A 17,348-nucleotide genomic window follows, 5' to 3' on the forward strand; every position below is an offset into this window, starting at 1 on the left:
CCAAATTTTTTTATATTTTTAATGGTCATTATTTTTCAAATTTCATTGTCAGTGGGTGAAAAAAAAATAGAGTGAATGTGAAGATCACATTTGTCTGTAATTCTTTTTTTTTGGAGGCCAGTCATTGTAATACAATTAAGGCAAGAACAAATGAAGATGGTGCTAGGATAAAGCTATTAAAAGCATTTCAATTTCATATTTTCTTGAAAAGAATCATTCCTGTGCATCATCCATATAAGAAAAATGGCTTCTCTATAAGGAAGCATTTTTAGATTCAAGAAGAATGTTGCACTTAGAGCAGAAAATCCAAACTGTTGTATGCATGTTACAATGAATGATGTTAAATAGCAAAATATTGCAAGCTTATATAAGTTGAAATCTATCATATGAGACAAGCAGCCTAGCCCTAACCTAATGATAAGCTAAGACTTTGATTTATTCAAAGTTGAATGAAAGGTGACTGGAAGTTATAATTTGAAATGAATGATATACATACATACATACATACATACATACATACATACATACATACATACATACATATATATATATATATATATATATATATATATATATACACATACATACATACATACATACATACATACATACATACATACATACATACATACATACATACATACATATATATATATATATATATATATATATATATATATATATATATATATATACTGCAAGATTTATATCTTGAGCCTTCACAGATCGGAGTAAAGCTAACATTGAGGAAATGGTAAATGCCTTTTTGTTTGAACATTTCTTTCATTAAAATTTCTGGATTGTGATTTCCTGAGCAAATTTATTTTACAAATCATAAGTAACTTGGTAATCTATCACATTAATCAATTCTTCTGACTAGGGAAATGTTAATGGAAGAATTAGAATTTTTCTCTAATTCATATGGATTATGGCATAAGGTAAAACAATATGCTAAATTCTTATTTCACCAGGCTAATCTGATGAGCTTTTATATAATATTTATAAATTTTAAACATTAATGAAATATTTAATTACAGCAGGATAGCTGCTGACCTTTTTGAAATGACTTGCTCATAAATCTGCAAACAATTCATGTTTTCCCAGGTTTATTTTTTTAAACAATTGCTCATAAATTAGTGGCATCCATCCTTGACTTGTTTTTGTAAAAGACTGAGCATACAGTATATGCTTTCTGCTCAGGTGGTAAAGGAATGTTCATAATTTATATTGAATGTTGATGGAATTTAATAGGAATATAACAGTCAGTTCCAAAAGTACATTTTCTGGAAGGTATTGCTGTCCATATTTAGCTGGGCTTCCATATTTATTGTTCTTATGCAGTTTCAATTCAGTCCTGCTCATCTGAGACATGAATTAGTGACTTTTGTTATTGACTTTTCAGACTATTTATAGAATAGAATAATAGAATAAATTTAATTTGTTAGCCGCTCCCTCTCCAAAAGGACTCGGGGCGGCGTACAATAAAAACCCATACATATATACATATACATACAATACATATACACATACATACAAACACATACATGTATCCGGAGGAGGTAACACTCGTTAAAAGCATACAATAGTAATAATAGAATTAAAATTAACAACTAAAATACCCTCAGCTAAAATTACAAATTTAAAAAGATTGTCAGGAGCAATGGGATAAAACTATGGTTGAGCCAGGCCTGCTAATTGGAAAAGGTGGGTCTTGAGCTTTACACGGAAGGAGCGGAGATCGGAGGTAATCCTGATATCAGGGGGGAGGTCATTCCACAGGGCTGGGCCCATCACAGAGAAGGCTCTGCTCCTAGGTGTCGCCCCCCGACACTGTTTAGTGGACGGCACCTGGAGAAGTCCCTCTCTGTGCGAGCGGATTGGTCGCAGGGATTTGAGTGAACACATGTATGCTCTCTTCTACCAAAACAATTCTTAAAAGTTGTCAGTAGGATTCTAGCCTTACTATAAAATTGATTATATAAAGAATAGCATTTCTCATAGTAAGTTTTTTTAAATCAACAGTGATGATATTCATTTTTTATACTACCGGTTCTATGGGTGTGGCTTGGTGGGCATGGTGTGGCTTGGTGGATGTGGCTTGGTGGGCATGGCAGGGAAAGGATACTGTAAAATTTCCATTCCCTCCCCACTCCAGGGGACGCTTACTGCAAGATCCCCATTCCCTCACAATCAGCTGGGACTCAGAAGGCAGAGAACAGATGGCGGTGGGGCCAGTCAGAGATGGTATTTACTGGTTCTCTGAACTACTCAAAATTTCCACTATTGGTTCTCCAGAACTGGTCAGAACCTGCTGAATACCACTTCTGGTGCTCAAGCTGGCTTTGATTAAATCAACACAGTTATGATTTAATACATGCAGATATATTGGAAGCAAAGATAAATACTGACTTTAGCATTTCAAGAAAATTATACCATGATTGCTAACTAACTATTCCTCCAATGTTACAATCCCTCATTGTTTCAAAAGTCTGGGTGTTGGTCCATATATAGCTAAATTTATAGTTTGTGAAGGGATGTTGTTATTGTTATTATTTTCAACCTGATTCTGAGATAAGAACAAGAGACAGGCAGTTCAAACTTGTGCAGCAATAACAGTGAATTTGTTAGAAAAAGCAGTAGTTATTTAAAAATAATTGTGACAATCAAAGGACAAGTACAAGACAATTATAAGTCACTGTAAGTACTACTGAAACCCCAACAAAATCTTGAAAGCCTGCCATAATTTTCTTCAACCCTTCTCATACATATAGAATCAAAGTAGGATGATTTTCCGTCTGTTTCTCATGCACTCACCTTTCACAAGACTGAGATGTTATTTAGTGTTTTTTTTATCTGCTAATGGTTCCCACATACCTTTCTCAATATTACCCTGGCTTCTTCTGGAGCAATCTCTCCTAGCAATCAGTTTTTCTTCTTTACATCATATGTTCCAAACATATATTCAAAAATGTTTTTTCAAAGTACAATAGTCCATTATGTCCATTAAGAACTGTACAGTTTAGTTATTCATATTAAACCACAAATCCAAGATTTCTCAAAATATCCATAAAAGCTTTACAGCAGCCATTTGAATCACTTTATTAAAGAAGCATAACAAATAGAATAAAATAGAAGAAGAGAAGAGAAGAACAGAGTTGGAAGGACCTTGAAGGTCTTCTAATTCAACTCTCTGCCCAGGCAGGAAACCCGATACCAGTGAAAGCTAACCGTTTTGTCATTGTGCTGTGAAAGTGCGCAAGACAGCGCACCCGCATGCCTGCACCCATAATGAGCATGTGACCCCCTGCATGTCCCACCCCTGTGCATGAATGTGTGACACCCCCCCCATGTTACACCGCCCCGAGTCCCTTTTGGGAGAGGGGGTGGTCTAGAAGTGCTAATTAAATTAAAAAATTAAAATTAAAATTAAATGTTGCCCCTGCACATGTGCTCCACCCCCTTGCCATTTTTTGCTTCCAGGTTGGTGCAGGAGGTTTTCAAAGCCCAAAACGTGGAACAGGGGGCTCTTGTGTGGTGCCACTATGCCCCATTTGAGTTTGTAAGGCCTCCTGGGGTGGGGGGTGCACACAGCCCCAAAATGCAATGTGAGTTCCCCTGTGCATCCGTCCCTTCCCCCCCCCACTCATGCACATGTGCATCCCCTGCATATACCCTGTCCTCGGGCAGCAGAGACCTGAAGGCCAACTGACTGGCAGAATGCACACACACATGCATGTGTGGAGTTGGGCTGGGACGACGGTTGGCGTGCCCGTAGAGAGGGCTCTGCATGCCACCTATGGTACATGTGCCATAGGTTCGCCATCATGGCTCTATACCATTTAGACAAATGGTTGTCCAATCTCTTCTTTAAAAAATGAGCTTTAACACAGAGGTCAGAGAGTTCCTGCAATACAGGGCTATATCATTATTCTTATGCAGTTAATCCAAAAGGACATGATCAAAGATTTCTTCCCTTCCATAAAGATTATACATTCTCACTGCATCTTTTCCAGCTCTTAAGAATTTTGTATTTGATGCACGATGACTTGACAAGTCTTAGACAAGACTAATCTGTTTCTCTGGTTCTTGACAACAGTCCAATCCAGCAATTTCCTTCTCAAAGACACAAGCTCTTCTAGGAGCTTAATGCTACATAATGCTACATGGGGTAGTAACAAAGGCTCTACAAATCAATTTCAAAACTTCCTTTGGATAATATCCAGTAATATTCTGGTTATCCATGGGATATCTTCTGCCAGCAGCTTCTGCCCAACTAATACATTGAACAAAGTATTATTTATTTGGCTTTCTTTATGGATTGCCCTTGGTTGGCCCAAAAGAATCATATCTTCGGTCCCTTGTAACCCTACTTCTTTGGAATACTTTACCAACTAATATCATCCCACTACTGTTGTGTTTGAGGACAGGTATTAGAAAGCTGAGAAGAAGGTACAGCAGAATTTAGAACCTCAGCACTGAATTATGTTTGAATGTTTTGTTCTTAGCAGGCTTACTTTCACTTTTAAAATAGCTTTTGTTATTTATTATTTTATAATGATGGATTTCCTTTTATTACACCCTTTTTCTTGGAGGAACTGTCCCTGATCCTGCGTATGTATGTATGTATGTATGTATGCGTGTGTGCGTGCGTGCATGTATGCGTGCGTGCGTGCGTGCGTATATATATATATATATATATATATATATATATATATATATATATACATATATATATATATATAATATGATATATTGTCATTCATATATACTGTATATATATATATATATATATATATATATATATATATGTATGTATGTATGTATGTATGTATGTATGTATGTATGTATGTATGTATTTATGTATTTATGTTACAACCCCTGGTATGACTTAGTGGTTAAGACTCCTGCCTAAGATATATACAGCCTGGGTTCTAATCCCAGTAAGGGTATGGCTAGCTGATGAGAGCTAATTAGCTCGATATTTGTGTTACAACCCCTGGTATGCCTAAATATGGGAGGAAGGTCACTACTCCCTCTTTCTGTCCTTCGGCTTCATCACAGAAGACCATGCAGGCAGAAAACCATTTATTTTTTATTTTTAATGTTGCCTTTTTTTTATATATTTGTGTTGTATTTGTACTGATAAATAAATAAATATATATATATGTTAGACAAACAATTATTTCATCTTAAAATCTTTTTTTATCTGTACTGCTTGAATTGTACAAAGTCCCATCCCATATGATTGTCTGATAGCAATGTGACTTAGATTTATATACTGCTTCACAATACCTTACAGTCCTCCCAAAGCACTTTACAGAGTCAGCATATTGCCCCCAACAATATGAAGCAGCATACTTTACTGCAGAGACACACCAGGCCAAAGCTGATGTGCAATGTAGATGGTTGAACTTCTCAGTTGTAGTTTATCAATTTCCTGATGATATTGTTGCATGAGCTGACTTTAGCCTTAGTGTCCAGGTAATGCTGTTTAAAAGAGAGCACCCCATTGAGTGTCATGCCAAGTTACTTTAGTGTTGAACAGTGCTGTAGTCAGTTTCCGACCACAATGCCACAAAATATCCAATTTTTCCCTTGCATCTTGGTGGAAAGCACACATTTGGGTCTTATTTAAGTTGGGCTTTAAATGGTTGATGTGTAATAACGTCCTAATTCTTCAAGTGCTACCATAACTTTCCCAGTTACCTCATCAAAAGTTTATCCTTGTGTGGCCACTGCTGTATCATCTGCATAGATTAATAGAATTGTGTTATCAGGGACTAGTTGATCATTTGTATATATGCTATACAGTGTTGAAAATGAATGTTAAAGGAACATATTTTATAAGCAGAATGAAGAATATTAACTTAAATAGAAAAAGAAAAGTAGTCAAAAGAAATAATGATGCCTTGTCTTGAATATACTTTTTTGGAATAGACTATAAGAAAAAGAATGAGAAATGAAATACTGATCCTCTTCATAAAAGAAAACTATAATTAAACCATCAGACTAGTTAAGGTAGTTCTTGAGACATCACCCTACAGCTGCTAAAGATAAGGGACTAGTTAATAATTGGGGTGAACAAACAGTAAAACTAAAGCTCTTTTAAGATCCTAACATCCATTCTTATTCACAGCTCAGTGATGGCGTCATGCTATATTATTTTGCTATTAAATGCTATCATATTTATATTTCAATTTTATTTTTATTTCTTGGGCTATTTTTATATGATCAAATGATATATCACACAAGGAGAAAAGGTCTTTTTAAAAATCTTTCTAACAATTAAAATCACACTGTGAAGTTCTCTGTTTTGATAACTTAGTTGGTCTGCTTAAAAATAATAGGATATGAGTCACTGAAACTCCAGTTTTTATACCAATACCAGTACTAGATAGAACACTGGTTTCATACCCTCATAGTACATATGTCCAACCCATGGCCTGTGGGCCACATGTGACCCTGGGTAGCTAGTAAGGCAGCCTCACGAGATCATAAATCTTTAACATTATTATTTATATAAAAAATAAAATCTTATAAGGTTCCTAGACAGAATAATATAACCATTATAGTCAACTCCTTAAAGAAAATCTAATTTGGTGGATCTCTTTATTAATGACCTGCAATAGATCCAATTTAATTCCTTTGAATGGAATGGGACTATAAGAAAGGAGAAACAGAAGACCTTGTCAGTTAGAGGCCAATAGTCTGCTATCAGTCCCAGGAAACTTCATGCAATAATGAGAAAGAATTTAAATGAAAAATTATTCTCTTAGCTTGAGAGACACTTTGCTTTAAGTAATTGCTGCTTTTAGAAAATGCAGGTAAATGATCAACCAGTGTTTTATATTAACCTACCTAACAGGAAAATATTCTATTTCTCCGAAAGGTAAATCATTTGCTGTTTTTAAGGTAGCTATTTATTATGTTAAAAGCACCAAATTCTGAGCTAAATTAACTATAATAAAACTTAAAATGTTGGTTTTTGGAAAAAAAATTAAAAATACACCAAGAAAATTCATAATCATGTGATTACGCATATAGTGAATTTTAATTATTTGGGTGCTTTATTGAATCATGCTTTATCCTGGCAATATAATTAAAAGGCAGTACTTTTGAAAACAAAAATCTACTATGATGGCTTGCTTCAATATGTTCATTCAAAAATGTTCCTGCAGAAATACATGATTTTATGGGGAAAAAATGCATTTCAAATTTTATGAGGCTCCAATTTAGATTATATTTCCAGATAACAAGGTAGCCCAAGTGCAGTTGAAATTTCAAAGTTCTCTTTTAAATTCTGTTATTTTCCTGGAAACTAGACAATAGTAATAGCACATGGACTTATATACCACTTCACAGTTCTTTGCAGCCTTCTGTAAGCAGTTTACAGAGTCAGCATAGTGCTCCCAACAACCTGGATCCTTGTTTTACCCACTTCAGAAGGCTGGAAGGCTGAGTCAAACTTGAGCCAAAATCATACTGCTGGCAGTCAGCAGAATTAACCTGCAATGCTTCATTCTAATCACTGCACCACCATGGCTTTTTCTTGGTTTTAAAAACAAAGTGTTGACTAACCATTATTAACTCTTGTTTGCAAATGTATATTTTTAAAACCAAGGAAGAATTGCTTTAGGAAATCCAAAGTGAATATTTTGTTGTTATATATGATTTAAAGAGATGACCTAAAGATTAGTTTGATTGGCATTGATTCCTACCGGTATTATTTATTTTCTAGGGGTATGTCATTAGAATTTCATTAGGTTGAAGAAAAATTATGAGTTAATTCAGAAAGGAATTGATGGCTCAAATGATGATTTTGTGTTTACCTATAACTTTTAGAATTAATTCCAGATATACTTTTCATCTCCCTAAAATATCTGAATAATTTATATTTAAGTAAATACGAAAAAGCCTTTTCAATAGCCAGATTAAATGTGTTACTGTTGAGTATGCTATAACAAGGTTGTCTAAACTTTTGGTTTGCCTGAGCTGCACTGAGTGAAAAGAAATTGTCTAATATAACAATGTATGTTTATATGGCCACATATAAAATATTTAATATAGTTTTATAATATATAATCATCTAATAATGTTGAAAGTTTGCACTCTTGTGGGTTGCATTGTGGGGTTATATCTTGTGGGAACTGTCCAGGGCCACATGCAATCCCTGGGCCACAGTTTGGACATCCATGAGCTCTATTATAGAATTCAAATCCCCAGCTGTCAAAGATTTTGTCCCTCTAATGATCTCAATCTTGAAATGGTGGATCATTTTTTTTTTGTTTTGTGAATTTTACAAGAGTTTTTGGCAGAAAGATTTTGGTTATAATATAGATCTAGCAGATTGGGAAAGAATTTGGAACATAAACTATAAATTAACACGATCAGCAACATTGAAAGAAAATATATACAAAATGTTTTATCGTTGGCACCTATCACCAACAAGATTGGCTAAAATATACCCAAATCTGAAACCAACCTGTTGGAAATGTAAAAAAGAACAAGGGACCTTCTATCATATGTGGTGGTCTTGCCCGGAATCACAAAAATATTGGAAAAAAAATTGGAAATGGGTGCAAGGAATCACGAGAGAACAAATAAAATATAAACCCGAAACCTTCTTGCTGGGAATAATCAAAGGAAAATACACACAAAAAAATTCAATATTTACTAACACATCTTCTAACTATAGCTAGAACTGCTTTTGCTCAATACTGGAAACAAACTACTACTCCCCTGGACGAATTAATGATAAAAAAAACACTGGACTGCGCAGAGATTGATAAATTAACCCTAAAATTAAAAGATAAAGAGGAATTGGAATATTATGAAATCTGGAATAATTGGTATGAATGGTTAGAAAACAAGAAAAATAATTAAGCCAAAAACAATATATATAAATACGTATAGAACTGTGTATAAAAGTATGTAAATATAGAAGCGGAATATTATAAACAGGTATAGATAAGATGATATAACAAGGTACAAATGTTAACATAATGACTGTAATATATAGTGAAAAGAGAAAAACATGTATAGATAAGACGATATGACAATGTACAAAAGGTTGACATAACGATTGTAACATATGTTGAAAAGAGAAAAAATAATAAAAATTACTAGAAAAAAAAGAGTTTTTGGCAGGAAATTTTTTGGCCTATTTTAAATCAAAATCAGGAGAAGATTCTTTTGAGTAATTTCTTTTTGTTAGATTATAACCCTAAAATTACAGAGATTTTACACCAGATTTTTAACTATGGCTATTAGAGCTATGTTTTTAATAAGACATCAGTGAGTTGTGATTTTAGGTGTATTATATAACATTTTAAAAATAGTTTACTCTTCTTATTCAATACCAAATTTTAGAATATATTTGTAAATTTTGGCTGTGAATCAATTGAAATAATAATTTAAAAAATATTATAGGTTTTGAATCTATAATTGCAAAAATGTGAATGTTTATTAAAGTAAAATGTGAATAAAAGCCAGTGTAACAGGGAAGTTATTTGGGAAGTAAGCTTATATCTATTTATATAGACTGTAAGTATTCTGAGTTTATTTATTATATTTGTAAGCTTGCCAACTCCAAATAACGATGTGAGGTGAAGAATAATGGAAAAAGAATATGAGAAAACAATAGTTCAAAGCAGAACAAACCACAAGTGACTTCATACAATACAACAATCCAAAGGAAACCTGCACTTATTCAAGCCCAAGGCCTAGGAGAAAATCAGATCTTCAAGGAACACTTGAAAGGAGAGCAAAGTAGAAATTGTTCAAATCACCAAGGAAAGCTATTTCAGAGTATCAGTGCTAAACCAGAGAAGGCACACTTCTGGGAATCCATCAGATGACGCTTGTTAATGGTTGGGAAGCATGCCGACGTTATGTGAGGAGACAGGGTGCAGAACCATGATTAAACAACAAATCATGATTCTATATAGGATTTTATGTGTAAGGTTGTGGCTAAGGCACCAGGATATAAATCAGGAGACTATAGTGCTTCTTTAGGCATGATAGCCAACTGGGTGAATTTGAGCCAATTTTGTTCCCCACCAATCTGCTTCATCGGCTTGTTGTTGTGTGGAAACTAGGAAGAGGAAGGAGTGTTAGATATATTTTCTATTTTGTGATCTTTATAAAAATAATAAAGTTGGGATAAATGTAGAAAAGTGTAAACTTATATTTTGTACTTTAAATAGTTTTATCACTTGTTTTATTGCTTTAAAAAGTAGCAGTGCTCACATTCACCGTAAATTTGCTATTTCTGGGATCTGAAAGCTACTTAATATTTTTGCACGTTTTTCATACCTGCCTTATCCATTGTTTTATGACTTCCATTGAAGATACACCCCCTCAATTGTTCTTTTCATTTGTTGAAGGGCATGTTGTTCCAACAAAGATTATTTAATTAAGATTATGAAGTCATTTTGCCAAGAAGCTAATGGGATTTGGCTATGTGATGACAACACTGTCTGTAAACAAAATGTTCTACATACTAGGCAGAGTAAGAGAAATGGGAACACATCTATTTTCCCTTTTCACACACAACCAGGGCAGTTGTTCTTTTGAAAAGCATTGCACAGACATTTTAATGCGGCTCCAATTATCTGCATTTATGTGATTATTAGATGGAGAAGAAAGAGATAGAGATATTCTTGAGATGTGCATTCCTATTACTATCCAGTATTTATTTTCACTCATAAGGTTCTTTGAATTATTCTCACATAACCCAAATTCCAAAGTGAAAGAATTTCTCCCAAGGTTTTTCTAACTATATCATCTAACTAATAATAATAAACATTTCACAAGTGCCCTTTGCTTCTAATCTTATAATATCAAACTGCTGAAAGAACATTTGCAACTCATCCAGCAAAATTTATCTCTCTATTAATGTTAAGTGTGTATTTAATATCCCAATGAAGAGTTCCTGGTTATCTATCAGGAAATTACGCTTATTATCTAGCCATCACAATTAGGGTTATAAAGCAAAATTTAGTCCAACAGTTTTCTGTTTCCAAATATGATAACGCATATATAGTTAGAGAGGGAGGATTACCAGGAATTCAGGTATTTTATTATTTCTAATAATCTTATTAGCAAACAAAAAATTCTATCAAGCAGCTATAATTTCCTCATCTTCATTAAAATCAAAATAAACTCATGAGTTTAAGTTGCCTAAGGCCATAATATTTTTGTGAAGAGAAAAAACTGTCAAGATTTAAATAAATCTAGTCTTTCTTTTACATTTTTTCTCAGCACCATAAGTATAGGCCATAATGAATAAAATTTCCAGAATCATAGATCAACACTTTTATAGAAAAGATGAGTCTGCAGGACTGGATGAAAGGATGTCTATAGAATAATAAACACAGTAGAAAAATCTAATTCAGTTATTCTTCCAAATTTTGAAATACCAAAAATTAGGATCTTTCTTTCTTTCTTTCTTTCTTTCTTTCTTTCTTTCTTTCTTTCTTTCTTCCTTCCTTCCTTTCTTCCTTCCTTCCTTTCTTTCTTCTTTCTTTCTTTCTTTCTTTCTTTCTTTCATTCATTCATTCATTCATTCATTTTCTTTCTTTTCCTTCTTTCTATAATTTGAATTTGCAAAACTATTTTCAAATACATGTTTCGTGTATGGAAAATTGTTATCTGGGTTTAATCTATGTATATATTCTCTCTCTCTCTCTCTCTCTCTCTCTCTCTCTCTCTCTCTCTCTCTCTCTCTCTCTCTCTCTTTCTCTCTCTCTTTGTTACTTTTCTTTAATCTTTCACCAATATTCAGAATCTTTGGCCATCTCAATCTCCGTTCTGAATGGCAACTAGTAAAAGTGGATTATAAATCTATCTTTAGCAGAAGATGTACCAAGGATGATTTCCAGTCATGGCATTTACACAACCAGGTAGGAATATATGAACTACTGTGTGTTTCTGTCTCCCAGATGAACTACTATTCCTAGACGCAAGTGTTGTTATAAATTGATGAATGTAAATTACAGGATTTAGTTAGATTGAAAGATGAGAAACAATGCAAATCTGAATACGATACTATAAAATTAACTATGGCCGTTCACAAAATGTCAGACAAATAATTGCTTAAGTTAACTGAGTGGACTGATATGATCAGAAAAACAAAGTTATGAGTGACAAAATTTCAGAAGTAGCCACATAAATGAAATGGAAGTACAGGGAAGAAAGGAAATAATGGGGGAGGGGGTTGGTTTCTGCTATCATCTTAAAGCCAAATTGTAGACAAAATGTATCTTGGGGAAGGAAAGAACGAGACATTAAGGAGAGACTTGCCAGAAATATCACTTAGAAAAATGGAACTGTGATAAAGAAATTCAAAACAATCTTGCTGTTTTTCATTGTGGGCTACTTTGAAGGGCTGACAACAGGCAAAATTTCATCAGAGTGTTTTCCTATTTTCCTTGTATTTCATTAAACTTTCAATTGTCACATAATTGTACTTGGTTCTTGTTTCTATAATAATGATAGCGTAAGGACTCAACTTTCAAAGTAAGGAGCTCTAGTATGGAAAGTTAAGAATCTGTGCACCTTGTATAATTAACCTGTACAGAAGAGTACATGTTTTATTCCAACTCAGTATTCTTCTGCATTGAAGGGCGAACCTTGTGTCATGGGAGAAAGGAAGATCTATAAGAAACGTAAATCAGGGGCCTGGTGCGCATTATCTAGAGATTACTCAAGAACAGTGGTTTCAGAACCATGCATCTGTGCTGAGTGGGACTTTGAATGGTAAGATTTATCAATTAAATATATCTGTATGCCACCACAATCCAAAGAGAGTCTCAGCAGCTTAAATAGAATGAAGGCAAACCACAATAACAATAAAATAAAATATCCATGTTAGGAATAACACAATTACGAACTGATTTAAAATGTGTAGCAATATGTATAAATAAGTTAAATAAAACAAAACATCATCATCTTCATATCAGAAGGAAACTTTCTGAAACAATTCAATTTTTAAAAGCATCTAAAGAACCAAGAAAGACAGAACCAGTCTGATCTTCACAACGGGGCTATTTTGCAATGTTCACTTTGCTACAGAGAAGCACACCATCTTACTTCAGACCCTCACCAAAGAGTAGGATTTACAGCAGTTTCTCCATGAGAGATCAAATTAGTTAGATCAATTATTGATGGAGTAGATGATCCTGCAGGTCACCCAGGCACCAAGCCATAAAAAAATTATAGGGCAACACCTTAAAAATTAGATCCAGAAACCAATTCACATCCATTGCAGGGTCTGCAAAAATTGTGCTTTCAGTGCTGGAAACCCCAAAGAATATGAACTACTGCGTTTCAGATCAATTGTATTTTTTTCAAATATTCTTTAAGGGCAGCACCTAATAAAGCACATTACAGTAGTCTGACTAGACAGTAATGAAGACATGAGTCACCTTAGCCAGTTTCTATTTTATCAACTTTTCTTAGAACCCTTTTATTTTACATGCTTGGCATCAAGCTGCACTTACATTGCTCAGCCTGACTCTTCTAAAATACTATGCAATAAGAGTGTAGATAACCCTGTTCCAATTGAGTTTTGAACTGTGATCTATTCTCCCTCAGATTAGACTTTGCAAAATAAGTCAGTGAATTGTTTTCTTTGGTGTATTGTATCAGGAGGTTGTCCATTGCTACTTGTTTCTGTTTTCATAGGAATGCTTTCACAGACTTTTTCCAGTCTGAATACATTCTACCATTAATTGGCAAAATAAGTTACATTTTATACTCAAAAAGAAATCTTAATTATTCCCTTCTGCCTCTCCAAAGTCTGCAAAGTAGTATCTTCTCAATATCCACTTCTCTCTTGAGGAGTGAGTTGGATAAGAAAATAACTTCTAAATGATCGCACAATTACATAACATCAGAAAATAATACAGATTTTATTTTCAAGCTTCACAGAAAAATGAATCATGAAATCTTTCTACCCTTCTTCCTTGAAGTTTTCATTTTCCCTTTAGTACTTTATTTACCCTTGTTAGGGAAGCTTTTTCAAATAAGTTGAAGCAGCAGCTGGACTCCATAGTTTTTAACATACATACCCCAGGGCTTTCAAGTGCGAAGGTGGGCAGTATGTGAGTTTTTAATATACATTTACCAGAAGTTAATGAACAAGTCTGCAGCCTTCAGGGCCTTCAGTTATGTTGTCGTTAATATTATTTAATATTAATGCAGCTCTTCTGTTCTTTGAGGCAACATGTGACCCCCCCTCATGAACAATTTTAATTACTAAGTTACTACAAGGCATTCTTAAACTGTGCAAGGGTGACCTACTGAGAATGATTAAATTTGAACCTCACAAAAAACAAAGCATTAAAAGCAGTCCATAAATGTAACAATTATTTTAACTACAATGTCTACTATGGTTCAAATACCTGTATGAGATAATCCATGATCCTTTGTTATTTTCTTGCCATTAGTGGAAGGGCTGTTATGAAAAACTGCTGTAATTCCTCTCCAAATACTTTCCGTAATTAGATAATGCATCAATATTGTTGTACTTCCTGAAGTAGTTGTGGATTACCCCCTTACAGAATAGCTCCAATGATTATTTCACCGAATATTTTTAGATATAAATGTATTCATTTATTTAAGGTCTCAGAGTTCACTGTTGTAAAATTACAAAATAATAATCACCATTTTACCATCCACCAGTAAATGTGCAAAAAGCACAAACAGAAAAAAAAATTACAATTTCAATCCAAAAATAACCAGAAAGTAGATTTAAAAACACCACTTCTTTGGATGATTTAAAAATATATAGTTCATATAAATTTCAGGCAGACCTTTTACATGGATACAGCAAATTCTCTGAATATGAGAACTTGAAAAGTGGAACTAAATTCATAGACCAAGTTACTCCCCACCTCCCTCCCTCTCTCCCTCCCCCCCTCTCTCTCTCTCTCTCTCTCTCTCTCACACACACACACACACACACACACACACGTGTGTGCACAGAGAGAGAAACAGAGAGACAGAGAGAAGGAGAATATACTTAATATTTGTGCTTTGCTTAAAAGAATTGTATTTCTGCTATCATTTCTCATTAAATTTGATGTAAGAAAAATTGCTTTCAAAATCCTTTTAAAAGGTTAAGACGTTCTTTGGGCAGTGTATGATGCTGCTATAGCCATTTAGAGTATCTATTACTGCATTTATAGTGTCTTTTCTCTGAGAGTAGAAAATATACCATATGTATCTAACCCACTACTCCATCTTGAATAAAATATTGTAAATAGTGTGTCTTTTTTTTTAAAGGGAATGTCGGTCTACTCTACTTCGGCTGTTAGAAACACTAGACAGCAGTTAATAGTTAGAATTGAGTTTACTTTTAAAATATTTGCCTGTTCTAACTATCTCCCTTTAACAGAAATAGATTTTTTGGTAGGATGGAATGAAACCCAGAGACAAATGTAAATGAGGAAATAGGATGGAAGCATATTCCCTATTCCTTCTTTTCTTACCTGTGCACTATTTCTGTACATCTGGCTTAGACATAGTATGTGTTTTCTCTCACATTAGATATGGACCCAGAAGCCTTGATGCTAATCTCTGTTGAACTAACAAACTCATGCCATAGCCTTTGGCAAGTTTTTTTCTTAATCCGACTTCACATAGTTCTTGTGAGAACAGCAATTTTATGTATTTCTCTTTTCTCTGTGGTAGGAAGTTGAGATAAATGTATATATATATTAAATTTATTTTATTAGTGACTACGGTTATGAAAGACACAGTAATAATCAGTGCATCCCAGCATTCTGGTTCAACCCATCCTCTCGGATGAAAGAATGTAGTCTTGGCCAGAGCTACTTGAACAGCACTGGGTAAGTAGAAATTCCTTTGATATCTGCCTCTTTTCCAGAGTTTACAGCTGGTATTTAGTGTGACTTTTGCAGAAATCCTGCAAATAAGAAAAAAGGACGAGAATTAAATAAATGCATTCAAATTCTAGTTGTGGGCTGCATTTTTCCTTTAAGTATGATATTGGAGAATGCAGGTCAAAAGAAAGACGAGGGCAAGATAAAGAGCAAGACCAAGAGCAAGACAAAATTTGTTTTACTTTAGATTACATTTCAATTTAATTTTAGTTAAGTTAAATTATTAACATGATTTATTCCATGTAATTAATATTCCTCCTTTCTGTCACATTAAAATTACAATTCAAGAAGACTTTTATAGAGCTACTGGTACCGGCATCTTAATTTCCTGGGGACAACATGCAACTTCAGGGGTTGGAAATTGCATGATTTTGACATAAATGATACTAGAGAAAGTAAAACTAAATTAAACACTCTCCAGATGAAAGTTAACGGCACAACACAGCAGTGTAATATAAGCAAAAATAAGAAAGATCTGTTTAAAAACTATTTTTATATCTGTTTATTTTAAGATATGTAACATAAATATATGAGGTAGAATTCTTTTCTTTAGAATTCTTTCAAAACCATTTGTTTTTTTTATAAAAAATGACATATGCCAACTTCCTCTTTTTTATTATGTTTTTATTTTTTATTTTCAAAACAAACTCAACACAAAGAATCCTCCTTTTTTTACATACTGTAGAAAGTGTATCAGCTGGTTACAAAAAACGTTTGTGCATCTCTTCCACAGTCATCAACCATAATTCATATTAACTCAAGTATTTTAACTCAGATATTTATACATATTACCATCATCATACCTCCATTTTTATTTGACTACAATTGTCCCTCATCATAAAATATATCAAGATTTAAAACATAACCACATACTGGCATTTTATTTGCTATTTCTAAAATCCTCCAATAACACTGAATTCTTATGGCCTATTCTAGCTAAACATCCATAATATCTAGTAACAAAAATTTCTAATTCTCCTTACCAAATCACTGTTTACAATTTACATCCAGTTTCTTTATGTTGTACCCATACCTATATATACATTGTTATCATTATCCCTCCTTTATTTGACTGTATCCTGTATCATAATATTTTCCCTCCCCCTAATAATCAAAACTAAATTTAACTTAGTTCTTTTTTATTAGCTTTTATATATAACCAAAAATATTTCTAATCTTCCTTTCATGGGTACCATTCAAATATTCATATAAAATTATTACTTATCATACGGTAACAATGCATATGTATATATCATTATCATTATCAGTTGTTTATTTGACTATATTTATTGTCACTAAATTTCACTAAGTTTAACTAGTTTTAAATTATGCACTTCCATCTATCAACCTGTATCTTTCCAGTAGAAAAACAGTCCCATGTCTTCTGCCATTTGTGGTATCAGTCCTCTAACCATCTCCTTAATCAAATTTGTATGGACT

General features: G+C 33.6%; 1 protein-coding gene across 1 annotated transcript in view; it reads left to right on the forward strand.

The window, feature by feature from the left end:
• SORCS3 (sortilin related VPS10 domain containing receptor 3) overlaps nt 1-17,348 on the forward strand; it is a 541,760-nt gene that overhangs the window by 468,239 nt on the left and 56,173 nt on the right. The window contains exons 15-17 of the mRNA XM_081954063.1: nt 11,786-11,903; nt 12,626-12,759; nt 15,741-15,854. Coding sequence (XP_081810189.1) covers nt 11,786-11,903; nt 12,626-12,759; nt 15,741-15,854 — 366 coding nt within the window. The remainder of the gene's footprint in view (nt 1-11,785; nt 11,904-12,625; nt 12,760-15,740; nt 15,855-17,348) is intronic.

The sequence above is a fragment of the Natrix helvetica genome, assembly GCF_964273705.1.
Source record: "Natrix helvetica genome assembly, chromosome: 5".
Taxonomy (NCBI): Eukaryota; Metazoa; Chordata; class Lepidosauria; order Squamata; family Natricidae; genus Natrix; species Natrix helvetica.